This window comes from Pseudonaja textilis, chromosome 7 (assembly GCF_049901715.1).
Source record: "Pseudonaja textilis isolate UNSWEBS1 chromosome 7, rPseTex1.2, whole genome shotgun sequence".
Taxonomy (NCBI): Eukaryota; Metazoa; Chordata; class Lepidosauria; order Squamata; family Elapidae; genus Pseudonaja; species Pseudonaja textilis.
Window position 1 is genome coordinate 12213843 of NC_141996.1, and position 17919 is coordinate 12231761.

General features: G+C 43.3%; 2 protein-coding genes across 5 annotated transcripts in view; one reads left to right on the forward strand and one right to left on the reverse strand.

Annotated features, from left to right (window-relative positions):
• CEP57 (centrosomal protein 57) overlaps positions 1–11122 on the forward strand; it is a 30916-nt gene extending 19794 nt beyond the window's left edge. For all 4 annotated transcript variants that reach the window (XM_026706872.2, XM_087937058.1, XM_087937059.1 and 1 more), the window contains 4 exons: positions 200–280; positions 2148–2374; positions 5133–5277; positions 10222–11122. In XM_026706872.2, coding sequence (XP_026562657.2) covers positions 200–280; positions 2148–2374; positions 5133–5277; positions 10222–10419 — 651 coding nt within the window. In that variant the 3' untranslated portion in view covers positions 10420–11122. The remainder of the gene's footprint in view (positions 1–199; positions 281–2147; positions 2375–5132; positions 5278–10221) is intronic.
• A 4961-nt stretch (positions 11123–16083) lies between these two features.
• Positions 16084–17919, reverse strand: part of MTMR2 (myotubularin related protein 2) — a 37490-nt gene continuing 35654 nt past the window's right edge. Inside the window, exons 14-15 of the mRNA XM_026706869.2 lie at positions 17292–17468; positions 16084–16477 (exon numbers count right to left, since the gene is read on the reverse strand). Coding sequence (XP_026562654.1) covers positions 16316–16477; positions 17292–17468 — 339 coding nt within the window. The 3' untranslated portion in view covers positions 16084–16315. The remainder of the gene's footprint in view (positions 16478–17291; positions 17469–17919) is intronic.

Consider the following 17919-nt stretch of genomic DNA (forward strand, 5'->3'; position numbering starts at 1 on the left):
AAGAAACCTCTTGTTTCACAAGGTTTTTAAGAAGCAGCAGCGGTTTATGCTACGTTATTTGGTTTGCTCTCAAGGCTTTAATGCAAGTATGAGAGATCTGATCTCATTTAATTACCAGCTTGTATGGATTTCATTTGAGCTGAATTGAATCTGGCATAATTCTTTCTCTGGGAAAAAAAACTTCTCCTCTCTCCCTTAGAATGACTCTGGAATGACCCACTTCCATTCCCAGCCCCACTACAGGCTACGACTGGGTGATGTGCCGTTTGTTGCTGGGAAGGTAAAGAAGCATTATTTTCAGAGCCTCGATCACGCGTCGCTGTCATAGCAAACAGAGGGGAAAATGGAGCTGGTTTCATTTAAATTCCTGTACGCATCCCAGAAGTATCTTAGTAGTTATTCTTGGAAGAGAAGGTGGAATGGAACAGGGCTCTCTCCTGACCTTAGTTCTGAATTAAAAAGGCTGCTGCTCCTCCTGGATGCAAAACCTCAACTGTACACCAATTACAAATGAGACATTTCAATAGGCTTTTTGTTGGTTGGGAGATCAGAAATTCTCCAGAAGTGGCTGAGCTGTATAATTTGTGGCATTCCTCATTGGCCATGCTTGTTTTCAGGCTTCTGGCTATAGACGGAAGGTCCAGAAAGGAGCGGGGAGAAAAAGAGGGTACGAGGAAGGAAGAGATTGAAAAAAGGGGGGTCTTGAAGATGAGAAAGCATGGACTCATCAAAGAGCTGGCCTGCACTCTTCCACAGATTACTTGAAGGATAACAGAATAACAGAGTTGGAAGGGACCTTGGAGGTCATCTAGTCCAACCCCCTGCTCAGACAGGAAATCTCATACCATTTCAGACAAATGGTTGCCCAATCTCTTCTTAAAAAGCTCCAGCGTTGGAACATTCACAACTTGCCAATAAAGGAGAAAATTTGCTGCTCAGGGTTGAAATGAAGAGGTCCTTGGTGCTCTCTGAGCACTGATGATATTATCTAGATAATGACGACATTATCTGGGTCATGAAACATCTGCAAGAAAATGACCAGAGGGGAAGGACATAATTCAGGTTTTATAGAATTCAAAAATTCTTGAAAATGGTGGCTTATGTCAGGGTAGCGAACTCAAGGCTGCGCAGAACTTTGTCTGACATGTCAAGGGGTTGCAGTCCAAACTGGGTGGCGTCTGTTTAATATTTCCTCTTTTTGGGGAGGATTTGTTAGTAATGGCAAAACTCCATCCTCAAAAATGATGGTCAGCTTATCCTGGTGCAAAGGCAATTCATTTATTTCTCGTTAAAGCATTGCTGTTTTAAAGAAATTACCATAAAAATAGGGTCTAAATATGTGAGCGCTTCACCCATTTGAGATTTTATTATGGAGTAAAGTTAACATCCTCGGTGTTCTCTAAACTTCATTGTTTTCTTGCAGAAGCTTTCTTACTCAACTAAGGTAGCATCATAAGTGCTTCTAATACATATATTCATATACAAATATTCTTTTCTAAAGTTAACATTGTTAAAAAGTATCGCTGTGTTTGTTCCAAAGCTGCTTTTTCAAGAGGCAACTGGACTTCCTTGTTTTTCTTTTAAACATTTCACTTCTCGTCCAAGAAGCTTCTTCAGCTCTGACTGGATGATGGGAAATGGAAGGATTTACATTCCTTACAGACTGCTGGTCATTTGCATCCTTTTAGGGAGTCATTGAGGCCACTTGGAGGTTTATCTGTGTCTTCAGGATCACCTGAGTAGTGGAAATGGGTATGGAGCCTTCTTGGAACTGCTAAAAAGGACTGTGAAGCTCAAGACATCCCTACATGCATTTACACAACTCGGGTGACCTTGAGAACATAGATAAACCTCCAAGTGGCCTCAACGGCTCTCTAAAAAGAATGTAAATGACCAGCTGTCTGCAAAGAGTATAAATCCTTCCATTCTCCCATCATCCAGTCACAGCTGAAGAAGCTTCTTGGATGAGAAGTGAAACATCTTCAAAGTAAAACTAGAACACCCAGTTGCTCTTGAAAAAGCACCTTTGGAACAACCTTGACCTGGATGACTGAGAACCTCCGTAGACATTTATCACTCATGGATCATTGTCTCGTTCAAGGCTTAACCTTGGTGCTCTTCATTTTTGTTGCCCGCTGTTGTCTCAGTCTACCAGCCCAAGCCACTCGGTCACAGCCAATGTGCAGCATGTGCTCCACCTCATGAAGCAGCATTCAAAAGCCCTCTGCAACAACCGCGTCGTCAGCGAAGCCCCGATGAGTAAGCCAGCGAGTAGGGGCAGGAGATCATCCACGTCTTCTCTTTCTTCCACGTCTCAAGGAGACCTTTCTGAGGTGCTTCTGACATTACAAGATGAGCTCGGGCAAATGAGTTTGTGAGTCAAAGCTCTTGTGCAAATGTTCACTTTCTGATCTTTTTCTGACCATATTTGTATTTTATCAGATGGTGATCCGGCAGGCACGTCAACCACTTCAAAAGCTCTTTGCAATCCTATTTATTGGGGGCGGGGGGGTATTTGGAATCATGTCCGGCCATACTTTCCACCTGAAAGACGTGCATAGGATGCTGGTATGCAGATAATCCTCGACTTACGATCGTAGCATAATCTGTCTTGGGAAACTTTCTTTGACAAGGTTTCATAGAAGGAACGAATGGATTCCAAGTAGTTAGCAATAGCAATAGCACTTAGACTTATATACCATTTTATAATGCTTTATAGCCCTCTCTAAGCAGCTTACATGGTCAGTACATTGCTCCCAACAATTTTGGGTCCTCATTTTACCCACCTCAGAAGGATGGAAACCTTGAGTCTGGTGAGATTTGAAATGCCAAATTGCAGGCAGCTGGCAGTCAGCAGAAGTAGCCTGCAGTACTGCATTCTAACCTCTGTGCCACAATGGCTCATAAGTTCAGCATTATTTGAAACCTGATGGGCCCTATCGAGCAACGGGCAAGCTTTATAGGCATACAGGAAATTTACCCATGTGACCAAATTGACCAGATCATTTAGACCAGTGGTCCCCAAACCTTTTGGCACTGGTTTTGTGGAAGACCATTTTTCTACGGACCAAGAGGGAAGGTGTCGCACGCAACCTAGGTCCCTCAAATGAACAGTTTACAGTAAGATCGTCCCAAAGGTGCTTTTTCAGGAGACAATTGGACTTTCTTTTGAAGACATTTCGCTTCTCATCCAAGAAGCTTCCTCAGTTCCGACTGGATAGTAGGGCTGAAAGAAGCTTCTTGGATGAGAAGCGAAACATCTTTGAAAGAAAAGCAACAAGTCCAGTTACCTCCTGAAAAAAGCACCTTTGGGACGACCGTGACCTGGATGAGTGAGAATCTCCACAGTAGGGTTTTTGCTCCTATGAGAATCTAATGCCTGATGATCTAAGGTGGAGCTGAGATGATGGTTTTTATGGCTGGGGAGCAACTGCAAATACAGATGAAGCTTTGCTTGTTAGCTAGCCCTCTCCCCCACCCCCCCACCCCGCCAGCTGTGTGCCCCGGTCCTTCCAGGCCACGGGACATTACCAGTCTATGGCGCGGGGTATGGGGACCCCTGGTTTAGACAATTTCTGTGCTTCCCTTCTATATACCAGGTAAAACCTGAACTATTTATTGCGGCCTGCCAGCGGCTGGCAGGGCTGGCAGCAGAGTAGGACAGTAGTGAGGAGGTTGAGGAGGAATCTGGGCCAGTCCTGGAGGCTGAGGAAGGCTCGGATGAGGAATCTGCATCAGAGGCAGAGATGGGGCCAGGGCAGGCCGGCAGTCATCAGCTGCTTTCGGACTCAGATAGCGGTGAGGTGGGGGATGGCCCCTCCCATCAGGATTAAAAGGGGAGCAGAAGGGGAGGGGCCTTTTGCTGGAAACAACTTGCTCGTTTGGTCATTTGTTTGTTTCAGCCTCGTGGAGATTTGTCTGTAAACCCAGCCTTCCCTGCCAACAGTGAGTGTGGAACTATTTACCGGGCAGCATTTCAGGATTGATAAAAGTCTGAGATAATTAGTCCACCTTCGTGAGACTGTTTGCCAAGCTGTTGGCTGACTGTGAATTAAATAATTCACATAATTGTAAATAAAGAGTTTTTTTTTTTGCCAGGACTCAGAATTGACTGAGTGCTTTTTTGGTGAGGCCTAGGACAAAACACTATTTATGCACCAGGTGGTCAAATTCTACGCTATAGATGTGAGGCCCGATGTGAGATAATATGGGTTCTTTATAACTATTATTTTTTTTAAATCAGTGAGTCTGGTTGTAAAGTCAAATCAAGTTGACTTCGATCTTGACCTTGTAGTGCTACTTAGAACGGTTTTCGTTTTTAACATTCAATTTATTGTCGCTGGTCTTTGATCACGATCATTCATTCAATAAGGAAGTGGGAGCCTTTCCCCCAGGAATTTTTTTTTTTTTACTTCCAGAATGTCATAGAGTTTTAGTGTTTCCTGGAGATTGTCTAAATACTAACCCGACTCTGTAACTTTTGAGTTCCATCAACACGGGACAGGCACTCTCTTTGAATTCAAAGGGATTTCCCCCTAGTTATAATATTCGGCAGCTACGTATGTTAAATCTTTGCTTTGAACATGTTACAAGCCTTATCTGATTTAATTCCAATGGTTTAAAATAATCTTGGAGGACCAACTTTTTTTTGGCTTGGTGGCTGTGCTTTGTCCTTGCATTCTGCCTGGCGGCTGCGAGGAATGTGGTTGATGATGTCATGAGATTAGTGGAATTGGCACAGCTTCTCAGGGATTGTTCTGTTTCCTTGCTTTAAAATTAGAGTAGGCACATTAGTTCTGGAAGGAAAAACCCAGGCCAAATTTCCCTTTATGCCAGCCTCCGGGGACTTTTCTTGGAGGTTTTAGTGCTGGGAAATACTACAAGGAGATGTTGAATTAGGTGGGAAAAGAAGCAGTAAATCCTATTCCTTATTTGTTTAATCTCTTACAAAATGCTGGACTCTTCTGACATTGGAGTACTCCTAGGCAATATTAAGATTGCTCTGTGGAAAAAAAAACTGAATTGTTTCTATTAGCAAAGCGGGTCTGAAATTCACGTATTAAAGAAATTCATTATCAGCTATGTTTTTTTAAAAAATCTTGTTTTATTGGTTTCGTTGTTTTGCATACAAGCCAACACCAGCACTTAGCAAAACTCATCCATGAAGCTTCAACGATTGCCCTAAGGAGAGACTTGGAGAAGGATTTGGAGGTGCTTGTGAAAAGGATGGAAGCCAAGGCTGAACAAATCAATAAAATCCAGAGGCATCGGGCACGGGTAAGTTATCCTGATGACTGCTTTCAGTCCCCTATGCTGTCGTTGGAGACACAGTCTGATGTAGGGATTAGGCTAGAAATTGGAAGACTGTGATGATCCGGGGCATGGCACGAAAGCAACAAAGTCACAAAAGTAGGTAAAGTCTCTTTAATGCCTCCAACTTGGCCCCTAGTGTCCAGTTATCATCGGCTGGAGAAAAAACTCTCCCAAGAACAGTTTTTAAAGGGAAGGAATTCAGTCCGAACCCAAAGTACATATAAATTATAAATAAAAACCATCCCCCAAACCACGTTGCAGCAATTAACGAGACAGGGAAAGATACGGAATTGCAGACTTCAAAAGATGATGAAACACACACAGTTGGGAGGACGCCAGAACCCAGATAAGACTTGACAAACAAAGATAATACATGCTTTGCTTACACCAAGGTGCTGTGCGCAAACACCCTTTTTAAATACCATTTTCCCAGCTGCAGCTAATAAGGGAATCAGGGCCCTTTTCTCCCCCATAACCCATGTAACTCACGTTGCTCCCTTCTCCGTTCCTCCTTGCGTGCCCTAGGATGAAGAGGGGGTGGGCCTGGGTCTTCCTCTGAATGCCCAGCCAGACTGTGCCCTTCCCTAATTTCCTCCACAGCCACCAGAGCCACACTCCCACTCCCCGTCAGCTGCTCAACTTCCCCCTCGGAATCAGATTCCAACAGGGGCATGACAAAAGACTGTGAGTTCTAGTCCTGCCTTAGGCATGAAGCCAACCGGGGGTGTCAAACTTGATTTCATTGAGGGCTGCATCAGGGTTGTGTTTGACCTCGGGCCCGGGGTGGGCATGGCCAGGTCGACATCACTCGTGTCGGGGGTGCCTGTGGTGGCCTGAGCGCTCCGCCAGCGAAAACAGGCCCCCAAGCTCCATTTTTGGCTGTAACTGCCTCCTGCATGCTGCCCTCCCAAGCTCCGTTTTTGCTGGCCGAGGCACCGCGGGCTGGTCCTTCGCTGTTTCCAGAGCAGAGTAGCCCTGTGAGTCAGCTGTAAGCATCCTGCAGGCCGAGGGCCTTGAATTTGACACGCCTGCCTTAGGTCAGTCACCAGGAGACTATGAGTTTCAGTCCTGCCTTAGGCATGAAGCCAGCTGGGTCACTTTGGGGCCTGTTCCTCCCTCTCAGCCTTAGGAAGAAGGAAACAATGGCAAATGACTTCCTAAATTCTGCCAAGAGAACTGCAGGGACTAATCCAGGCAGTTGCCAGGAGTTAAGACTTATTTGAAAGCACCTTCCCCACTCACCCACCCCTAGACAACAACAACAATGAAATCATTGCACAGAATATCTTTATTACAAATACTAGCCAGAATAGTACACAGTTATATAACATACTGTGAATTACTGAGCTCAGTTGGACTTGAGTAACAATTTCTAATTAAGTTGGGAGGGAAGGTGAAATGAAATAGAGATTAAAAAAATAAAATGAAAGTGCTGAAAGGATAAATATTGCACTATAAAACTGCCTTGTAAAGGCATCAAAGAAAACATAGTTATAAAACAGAGTAGTATAAAATGATATAAAAATGTAGATAGAGATGCCAAATGACATTGTTAAATGTTCCATCTGGTCAAGTTGAATAGTAACTGCCTGGTTTCACTGATGTTGTCATCAGCTCTGAGGCAGAATTTACAGCTTTAAAAGTGATGTCATCATGATAGTCTGTCTAAAGAAATGAGTTATAAGTAAGGTTAAAGATAGCATGTTAAAATATAATACAGTAAGCAGCCTTTATCATCGACTATTTTGCAGCAATAACATGGTCTAGGCCAGTGTTTCTCAACCGTAGCAACTTTAAGACATGTGGACTTCAACTCCCAGAATTCCCTAGTCAGCCATGCTTATAGGGAAGGTCTTAACACTTGCTAAAGTCGAGAAACCCTGATACAGATGTCTGGAGATATGCTCAGTCATGCAAGTCATGGTTGTCCCAAAGGTGCTTTTTTTCAAGAGGCAACTGGACTTTCTGGATTTTCTTTGAAGACGTTTCACTTCTCATCCAAGAAGCTGCTTCTTCAGTTCTAACTAAATGGTGGAGACTGAGAACTGAAGAAGCTTCTTGGTGGCTCATAAGTTTTACCTATTGTAGGTTCCTCTTTTGAAAGCAAGGGAAGCTCCTATAGTATTTCATCTCTGCCAATCAAAGGCCACCATTTGCTGCTCAACACCTTCTTTACCTTTGGCAAAACCCAAAGAACAGAAGGCTGTGCAACCTTCTGGAATCCCGAATCTGGGTACAAATCGATTGCAAGCACAGAGGCCTGTGGTAGGAATTGCAGAAACAGAAAACTCCATCAGGGCTGAGCTGCAAGCATGAAGCCATGGATGATAATTCTGTGGCCACTATTAGAGGCGCAAGAGCAAACACGGAAGGACAACTGATCCACGGTTCTTTGCCTGGACTTCCTTTCTGGAATCTTCTAGATAAATTGTACTAGAGGGTGATGGAGGTCATTCTGTTGTCTTCAGTAACTTCTCCGCAAAGATACAAGCATTTCTGGGAATCAGAAGCTAAATACACGATAGGTTTCATTTAATCTGCTTCTTCAATCAGTACTCTGTGTAAATTCCCCCCACCCTCCACCTAACTGAGAAATTGGTAATGATACTTATAAGGTGGAGCCGTGAGTATTTCCCCTTAAGCCAGAAACCAGCCTGCATTTCCATTTCTCCTAGCCTTAGGATGTTTGATTCATTCATGAATCACATGATACATTCCTTAGCTTGACTTTAATTTCTTCCATTTTTTTCCCCCCTTTTGTCATGTTAAACATACCCTTTATCATTGGTTTTTAAGGTTCAGGAAGCTCTGATTGGTTGACATTGGGAAATATTATTACAAAAGCAATGTTAAAGCTGCAGGATTACTAGTGTTCACACACACACACACACACACACACACACACACACAATTTCCCTTTTTTCTCAAAAAGCAGAGGAGAAGCTGTTGATTCTTTCTGTCAGCACAATCTCTTACTGTCCGCATAGATAGCCTTGCAGCTACACATAATTTTATAAACTATACTTCTGCTCCTTTTTGGTGTGGCTACAGACATTATAAAAATGATTGTGTTACAGCAGTATAGGTAGTTGTCAACTTATGATAGATCGCTTAGCAACTGTTGTCAGCGTTCCTAGTGAGGCACCCACAGAAAACAGAACTGCAAGGCAGGCAAGTTCCTCAAAGGACAATTTATTGGATACATCATGTTGGTACAACTGGTGAAAGCCGTCTCTGAAATTTCCCTCGGCTTTCATCTGGTTAGAAGTAAAAGTTTCTCCTTTTCCCCCCAAGTCACTGGTCACACTGTCCAATCCAAGAGCTGGCCGTTTGCTTGGTTACTTGCTCCTCCTCTGGCCAGCCTCCTGTGAGAATGTCCTTGGTTCCCACAGGAAAACTTTGTTTTGGCTACAAACCCCATCTAACTATTTCCTCCCTCCCATTGCTGTGTAGCATCCCTGAAGCCTCCAAGGTGGCCTCAGCCAGGTTCACTTCAGGGTTGACAACCGATTGAAGTTATGACAGGCCTTCCTAGGTCAAAATTCTGACAACTGTATCTTCCCATGGTCATATTTTGGCCTGCATTTAGGACTATTCTCAGCCATACACATCACATGACCACATTTACGATGTGGTGTCTTTTTTTTTTGTCAGGAACCAGTTTTTACTTCTAGTTTCCAGCAAAAAAGCACCCCCTGTGGAAAATGCTTAATGACTGTCGCATTAACTGAATAACCAGTGATTCCCTTAATGACCATGACCAAAAAGGTTATAAAATCAGGCGAGATCATGTGGTGACCTACGTAGTGACCAGCATGACTTGCAACTATAATCCTGGGCTCAACTACAATCGTAAGTTGAGGACTACCTGGGATGAAGAGAAAAGCGATGGATTTTATTGCAGGATTAATTGCTAGGCAAAGCAGCTTCCAAGATGCTGGATCAACAGCCATTAATTTAAACACAATCCAAACACCGCATCCATGTAAGAATTGTATCGTGTTTTAAACAAGGAGATTGGGTACTGCATTCATTAGCAGGTCCCCACCAAACAAAATTGCAATTGAAGGAAGTAGGCTGGAGCAATGTAGTGTGCCCAAAATATTGTGCAGAATAGATTATTGTTTCTTATGGAAACTCTTCTTCTTGTGCCACATCTGTCACCGGACATTGGTGATCATGTTGGTGATCCTATTTTTAATCAATCGCCACAGGAAAAAGTGCTGCTAAACTTTGTCCAAACCAGTCCCTTAAGATTTTGAAGGCATGATGTTTTTCTTCTGCCTGGACCTCGTTTGCCTTCAATCTTTCCCTGGAGGATTAAATAAAGGATGGCGTATTTTTCTGTGTGTCACATCGTATGTCCAAAATATTCTAGCTTTCGCTTTTTTATGGTTTTGATGATTTCGCTTGGCTTTCCCAGGCGCCTTATCTCCTCCTCATTTTGTGAACCCTGCTTATACATAACAGCTGCCTGTAAATCCACATTTGAAATGCTGCTTTTAGTCTCTTCAAGGGGTTTTCTGTCAGAGACCAACTCTAGAGAGAGCGGGAGCAGGATAGAAAAGATGTAACATCTGACAAGACAAGGTACTGTGGAGACTCGCATACCTTTAAATGTAATTAAAAATCTGAACACTATAGAACGTTCCCCCGGCATCTAGTGTGTGAGGAGGCAAGGGGGAAAAAAAATTAAGTGATCTGTGAGTGGCTGCAAATAGAAAGGGACAAAGACCATTTGTAATAGCGAGTGTGCGAGTGAACAAGAACAGACATCTAAAATAGATGAAAAGAAATTGCCAGGCTGTGGCGCTTTCGGAATGAGAGCTCACAGTGGAAGTTAAAGCAAAGTTCGGTTTTAAACGCCCCGTTCTTATTTCTTTTTATGTGGGGCGTGCTGGTGCGCAGCTGGAGAAACTCAAGGTCAGCAAGGCCAAGCCGCACGGCGCTCGAGATTGCTGTAAAGTGGGTGAAGAGAAGAAGGTGAAAGAGGCCGGCCTGAAGAGAAAGCCCGGCGGGCAGGGTAAGAAGAACCTCCAGCTGCTGAGAGACATGCAAAGTATACAATCCTCCCTTCAGAAAGATGACATCAGTTGGGACTGCTGACTTGTCTTCCCCGCCTCTGTGCGTGCGCGTGGGGGGATTTTTGAGGGGTTTGCACCTTTCTATCATTCTGGCTGCGGCCCAACCAGCTGGATGAAAGATGATACCGGAATGGCACCTTCTAAACAAAGGCTTCTCCTATTCTACCTGTGTGCCTGATCGTGTTGCCATCGTGGAGGGGAGCTGGGGATGGGGAGAAAGGGAGAAAGATAGGCCAGCCTTTTATTATTTCATTGCTAAAAGCCTCACTTTGGCACCACTGATATAGGATATTTTGCTACGAAACGTAACCCTTGCCCTACAATTCTGCTTCCGACCATTGTACTCATTGCTTGGGATGACTTCCTTCTACGAGTGGGTTTTTTTTTTAAAAAAAAAACATTTCATTTGGAGCATCAAAAGCCAAGTGGGAAAAGAATCAGAATTATTGTTTTGTGTGCGTGCGTGCGCAGAGTTTTGACTTTGCTTTATAAACACATGGTGCCTTTTGAATGGAGCAATGGTACAAAGTCCTATGTCACTTTTGACTCTTTCAAGGTCTCGTAAGCAGCTTTTTCTTTAAAAAGAAAAAAAACTGCTTTTCCTTCTCAGCATGGCCTTCCCTGTATGGCCACTCGTGTCTCGATGTTTGAGCAAGAGGCTCCCGTTTTGAAATACGGAAATTATGCACAGAAGGGAGAAGATTGGCATTAATTAAACACCATTTTTTTAAAAAAACACAAATTTTATATCCATTTTAGCCATGGAACTGAAGTGATCCAGTTTCAGAGTGAAACTGAATTGCCAAGTTAATTTTATCTCATTTCTACTGTTCTGCTGAAAAGCAGGTTAATAATACATGTGTATTTTTCCCCCCCAAAATAAATGGTGCCTTCGATCATGCTGTTTAATACTGGCAGGCAGCTTTTTAAAAACTAATGTTCCCTAGACTAGAATATCTGCTCATGGTTCTGGTACTTGGCAGTTTTAATGTACATGCAATAATATTTATTATATTAATAATGTAAAGGCTTTCCGAAGATTGGACTGTAGTAGTTAACTCAAAACGGCCTGTGCTTTTTTGAGGTTTGATTGGACTGCAATAAAGGCAAATAGAATAAATTAGTTGTGAAAACTGGTTGGCTCTTTGATCTCCCGCTTTCTATGAACTGCTGGACTCCAGGAACTGATCTGTGTAATCCATGCACAAAGCAGGTAGCATCATCAGTTGACATTTTGCCTTGCTGACAGATGGCCCATTGCTGGCTGAAATGAGAATGGACACCTGGCAGGCTAGCTGGTGGGCGCAGCCTCTTGCCATCTCCTGCTGAAGCAGGGAAAGTGCAGGCCTGCTCACTCCAGTGAAAGGTCTCCCTTTGCTTGGCCTCGAAGCGAAATGTTAAAAATGGGTCAAGATTGAAAACTGGAGGATGGACGGTTGCTATCCTGACTCTGCTCTGGCTGCAATAAAAGAAGTATAAATGGGCAGGGTTAGAACTGGGGATGCTTGAAAGCTTTAAGGGCTAAAACACATAAAGAACGGTGCTGGAATGTGTATGTCTAGGTTAATGAAAAGAAAAACTAGGGGTGACATGATAGCAGTGTTCCAATATCTCAGAGGGGCTGCTATAAAGAAGAGGGAGTCAAACTATTCTCCAAAGCACCCGAGGGCAGGACAAGAAGCAATAGGTGCAAACTCATGAAGGAGAGAAGCAACTCAGAACTAAGGAGGAATTTCCTGACAGAAAAATTAACCAGTGGAACAACTTGCCTCCAGAAGTTGTGAATTCTCCAACACTGGAAGTTTTTAAGAAGAGATTGGATAACCATTTGTCACAGGGTTTCCTGCCTGAGAAGGGGGTTGGACTAGAAGACCTCCAAGGTCCCTTCCAACTCTTGTTATTCTATGTTGAAAGCAGTGTTAAGATTGAATCGCTTTGCTTCTTTCGAACAAGCAGATTGGAAGGAACAGCAACACTGCTTCTTTGGGCTTCCATGCAAGAAAATAGTAGTGAGAAGAAAATAGCATTAGTGATAGCACTTAGACTTAATACACTGCTTCACAGTGCTTTGCAGCCCTCTCTACGCAGTTTTACAGAATCAGCCTATTGCCCCCAACAGTCTGGGTCCTCATTTGACCCACCTCGGAAGGATGGAAGGCTGAGTCAACCTTGAGCCAGGTGAGATTCAAACTGCCAAATTGCTGTCAGCCGGCAATCAGCAGAAGTAGCCTGCAGTACTGCACTCTAACCACTGCACCACTGTGGCTCATAAGCAGCTTGGAGAGGGAGCGCTTCTATGTCAGGGAGATAATTCATGTGAGAGCAGAGTACTCGCATTAATAAACTTTTAAAGCTATTCCAAATACACAAATAAGATCAGAAAAATGATTGCTCTGCCTCTAATCCATGAGTGAGGTACACAGTGGTCATAAGGATGTGCCACGTGCAATTTTCCTGCTTTAGATGTCTTGGACAACAAATCCCATCCCCCCCATCGGTCATCCTAATGTGAGAATTGTTGGTTTTAGAGCACCTGAAATTGGAGAAGCCTTTTTTTGCTAGCTGACTTCTCTCCCCTTGGCATACTTTGAATAAGAGGCTGAAGCATTGCCATACATTCTCAATGGCAAAGCAAGCCTGTTGGCCTAGTATGATAAACTATTTCGCAAGACTATGAATCTGAAGTTATGTTTTTGTTTTAAATCGATCTGCTGAAAAATGCCGTGAGCTATTAATAAACTGGACATTACTAGGTCTGTCTCATTTATCTAACTGCTCTGTAACTCCTTTTATGTATGGGCTGCAAGTTCTTAAGAAACAGATGTTCTCAATGTCAGCCAGAAGTGCAACTTCTATCTGTAACTTGTCAGGAATAATTTGGTATTCCTCTTCAGAAATGTTTTGTGTACTGTATTTGCTTGTTCATATAGAGGTTTATTTTTATGCAATATAGGATAAACGGTTTAAAATGGCATTAGAACACATTTGTCAAATCTTGTTAAGGGACAGTCTCTTCCACCCTTCCCCTATCTTTGGTGGGGGGAGCGGAGAGTGAAATACAGTATGCTATCAAACAAGAAAATGGCATTTTAATCTTTGGTTCATAGCATCTCTCTCCTCAAGGCAATGCATGACAAATAATCATGTTTAAGACAAATAAAGGAGAAAGCTATCCCCAAATTAACACAGTTAAGGATTGTAGAGAAGGCTTGCCTCTACCTTAGTGGAAATGCTGGAATAGATTATATGTCATCGACTATACCCCTGTGAGGATTCTGATTGAATTTTTTGGAATATTGGATATATTTGTCCTTATAGAAGCAGTGCAGCCCCTCTGAAGCCTAACGATCCACAGTCTGATGTTATTGTCCCATTGAATTCTGTGTCCACCAGACACAGCTCAGTCCTGTCTCTCTCTCACACACACACACAAAAGAACTATGTACTTTGACAAAAAGGAGGCAAGTTATATTGTACTTTGTAAGTTTGGGACATCCTTGTAATTGCCTGCTAGCTCCAGCATCTCAAAGGAGCTGCTGTTAAAAGTCCAGTTTAATATACAAAAAGCTTTACAAAGTAACTGGAAAACATACAAGATGCTCGGGCTACAGACCTATTCAATCCTGGCTGTCGGCAATGCTGGATGAGACTGTTGGGAGTTGCAGTACAGATGCCATCCTTGATCTTAGCTAATCTCTCCACCCCCCCTTTCCCCCAAAAAACATTCAAAGTTAGATTGTAGGAATACAACTTGAAGGGAAGTCAGAGGCAAGGATGGTGTAGGAAGTATAAATTAGCTTCGCCTTCCGTGGCTCCCACCATATGGATTAGGATTATAATTCTCAGCCTTCCCTTTGAGCATCCTGCTTGAGAATTCTGGGCATTGTATTTCACCATATCTAGGGAAGGCTGCTGTCTCCATCCTCTCCAAAAATTAGCTTAATATACGTAGTCCTTGACTTACATTTGTTTAATGACCATTCAAAGCTGCAACAGCACTGAGAAAAGTCAACCCAGTCTTCACATTTATGAATGTTGCAGCATCCCCCCAGTCAACGTGATTGGAATTGGGGCACTTGGAAACCAGCCATGCATTTACAACAGTTGCAATGTCCTGGATTCATGTCATCATTTGCTGGCTTTGAATCGGAATAGAGCTGGAAGGGACCTTGGAGGTCTTCTAGTCCAGCCCCCTGCTCAAGTAGGAGACCCCACACTATTTCAGGAAAGTGACTATCCAGTCTCTTCTTCTGTTGTAAGTCAAGCACTTATATATAAGTTCCCCAGGATAACGTTGCAGGATCCAATCTGGGTCAAAGTCACCGAGACCAAAGGGTTAGTCTTCCAGGCTTTCAAACTCATATTGGGACCTATCCTCAGGGAACTTCCCTCTACCACAATGTGTAGAATTTCTACTAGAACACGGATATTGTGGTAGGGAGGAGTTCTCTGCAAGATAGACTCCAGCAGAAATCTTAAAAGCTGGAAGACTAAACCTCTGGTCTTGGTTGACCGACCCAGATTGGATCCTAAATCATATATCATGATTTACAAACCTAAGTCGCCCAATCAACAGTGATCAAACAATATCATTTATATTTGGGTCCTTTTTGGCAGCACTGCATGAAGAGGATTCTCATTTGATTTGTTTACCATGATGTATGGTTTAACTGTCTGATCCACAAATCACAGCAACCGGAGATAGAATAGATGGATACATCTGGCCTCCTCCCATATGAGTGGTGTGGTGGCCTAGAGATGGAGCTCTCACCTCACAATCAGGAGGCTGTGAGTTCAAACCTAGGTAGAGGCTGATATTTCTCTCTCGGCACACACATTCTCACCCTGCTGCAAACTCCGCATTGGTGACAGGAAGGGCATCCAGCCAGTAAACATTCAGCTCCATTCACTTGTCCCGACTCCACTCCGCAAGGGATTATGGGGTCATTAAATGATGACATTTGGCCTACTCCCATAGATACTTCTAAGTTACCTTTCCCCAACGTAGGTGTTGGCTAAATGTATGACTTCAATCTCCAGCATCTTCAGCAATGGCCTTACCTCAACTGAACATCCTGCAGCTACTGAATCTACTGAGATTTTCAGGAGTTCTCACATCTGGAGGGCTTCAAGGTTTTCCTCTTTACATGAACGCCACTAGAAAGATTATGTGGAGCTGTTCCCTGTGTGAAGTAATTTGCCTCAGAAATTTTGGGTTCTTGCTCCCCCACCCTTTGGAGGTCATGTTTCTGTAAGAATGGGGCACCACAAAATAGTCCTATCACTGATAAGCGTCAGAAAAGCCAAGAATGCATAATTTTCATATGCACGATTGCAATGAATATCCTTCTTTCCTAGCATGCAACTCATTACGGTGACTTGCATTCCCCTCGCAAACTCTTTTGTGTTTTATGGAGCCGTTCGTAAGTGGGCAGCGTAAAATCTGCAAAGCCCACTGTGTACATCAGAAGTCCCTATCGGGCTCTCTGGATTCAGGTGGCTGAGGTTTGAAATAAGTATGACCCTGTATAAGTGCATCACTCCATGGCAAAAATCAATGCTAACTCACTAGTAAAGGTCCTATAGTTGGGTCTTGAGATGCCATGCAGCTAGTTTCTTCTTAATTAGCTCTCAAGAAAATTAATTATATAAGAGATCTTTAAAAAAAAAAAAAGATTCCACCTTATTGTGTTACAGCTGTAATAAAATACCCTGGAGAAGTAGACCATAATAAATACAATGTCTAGACACAAGACAGCTTAGAAAAAGGCGCCACCACCCAAGAGTCCTGCTCCAGTTTTTCGTCAATCTGTTGCTTTCCCACTGTGTTGGGTTACAGCTGCCCTCAAGGCCAGCCAGGGGATGCGTGAAGGTGTTGAGGAAGAGCGTCAGGTTTTGGAAGATGGGGGCACGTGATGTCATACAATTGTTTGGACTGGCGTAACACACTGTGCAGGGGAACTGGCCCTCTCGGAGGAGGAAGTGGAGCGGTTGGTGATTTCTCGCTGGAGCTCTTCTACTTTTTTCTGAAGTTCTGCTCGTTTTGCGAGGAGTTCTTTGTAGCGATTGTGGACCGGTTCCTAATGGCAAAACAATTAAAAAAAAAAAACCTTGTGTGATGACCAGGGCATGGCACAAAGGCAACACAGTCAGATAATCAGTAGGAGCTCTTTCATTAGCTCCAACTTTGCCCCCAATGTCCTGGTTACCTTCTGGGCTGGAGAAAAACTCTCCCAGGAACAGCCTTTGGCTATAGAGATTCAAGTCCAAAACGTCAACAAAAACTTTAACTATAAATCCAATCAGGGCAAGATGAGGTAATTAGTCCGGCAGGGTAAGAGAAGGAATTCCAGACATGAAGAAATGGCAGTAATTCAACACGGTTGGGTTAGGAACACAGATAACCAAAGTCAACACAAGATAAACTCACATTTGTTCCCAGCAGACACTACACTCAGCTTGCATCTCTTTTAAACTCTCTTTCCAAGTGTGCCTAATGAAGGGACTCAGGGCCCTTTCCTCCCCCATAAGCAACGCAACCCAAGTTGCTCCCTTCTCCGTTCTTCCCTTCGTGCCCTAGAATGAAGAGGGGGTGGGTCTGGTCTGGGACTTCCTCTGAACTCCCTCTCCCTTGTTCTACCTCTCCCCTGCTCTACTCAGCCAGACTTTGCTCTTTCCCAGTTTCCTCCATAGCCAACGGAACCACACTCCCACTCCCTGTCAGCTGTTCATCTTCCTCCTCGGATTCAGAATCCGACAGAGGCATGACATCTTGCTCACTCTCGAGACAGAACGTCTATGGAGATTCTCAGTCCATAACTGTAATTGCAATCTCAAGAAACATCTGATTTTGATCCAAGGCTCCTTTCTCATCTCCATGAATCTGTGGTTTACCTGTGGTTTCATTCGAGGATTCCACCGGATGTAGTATCCTATCCAAAGCTCTAGGTGACGCATGCTGGCCACGGGATACAACACATGATTGGTGTAACTCGCATACAGAGGGTTGCTGAAGTCTTCAAGCTGACTGTTGATGTAGGACCAGAGTGATACTGTCTTTTCTGAAAGGCCCTGTAAGGAACAAGGATGTTGTTCCATTTCAAAAAGTATATATAAACGACGTGGACGAAAGGTTTAAAATTTATTTAAAAGGAAACTTTTATAAGATGATGTATTGGTACTTAACACCAGATAAGCTATCTATAAAGGCATGTCAAATGGATGTTGGAAGTGTAAAAATAGAGATTTTTTTTATCATCTATGATGGGACATGTGATAAAGCAAAAAAAAAATATATAAATGTGGAGTATGATTCTTATCCTAATACCAAAAATTCTGAAAATGGAGGTAGAAATGAAACCAGAATTTTTCCTTTTGGGACTAATGGAAAAAGAACTGGAGAAAAAAATTGGAACTTCGTTACTATACATGTGGACAGCAGCAAGACTATTGTATGGGCAAAAATGGAAAGACACTTCGATACCTACCATGGAAGAATGGATGCAGAAGTTGACAGAGTTGG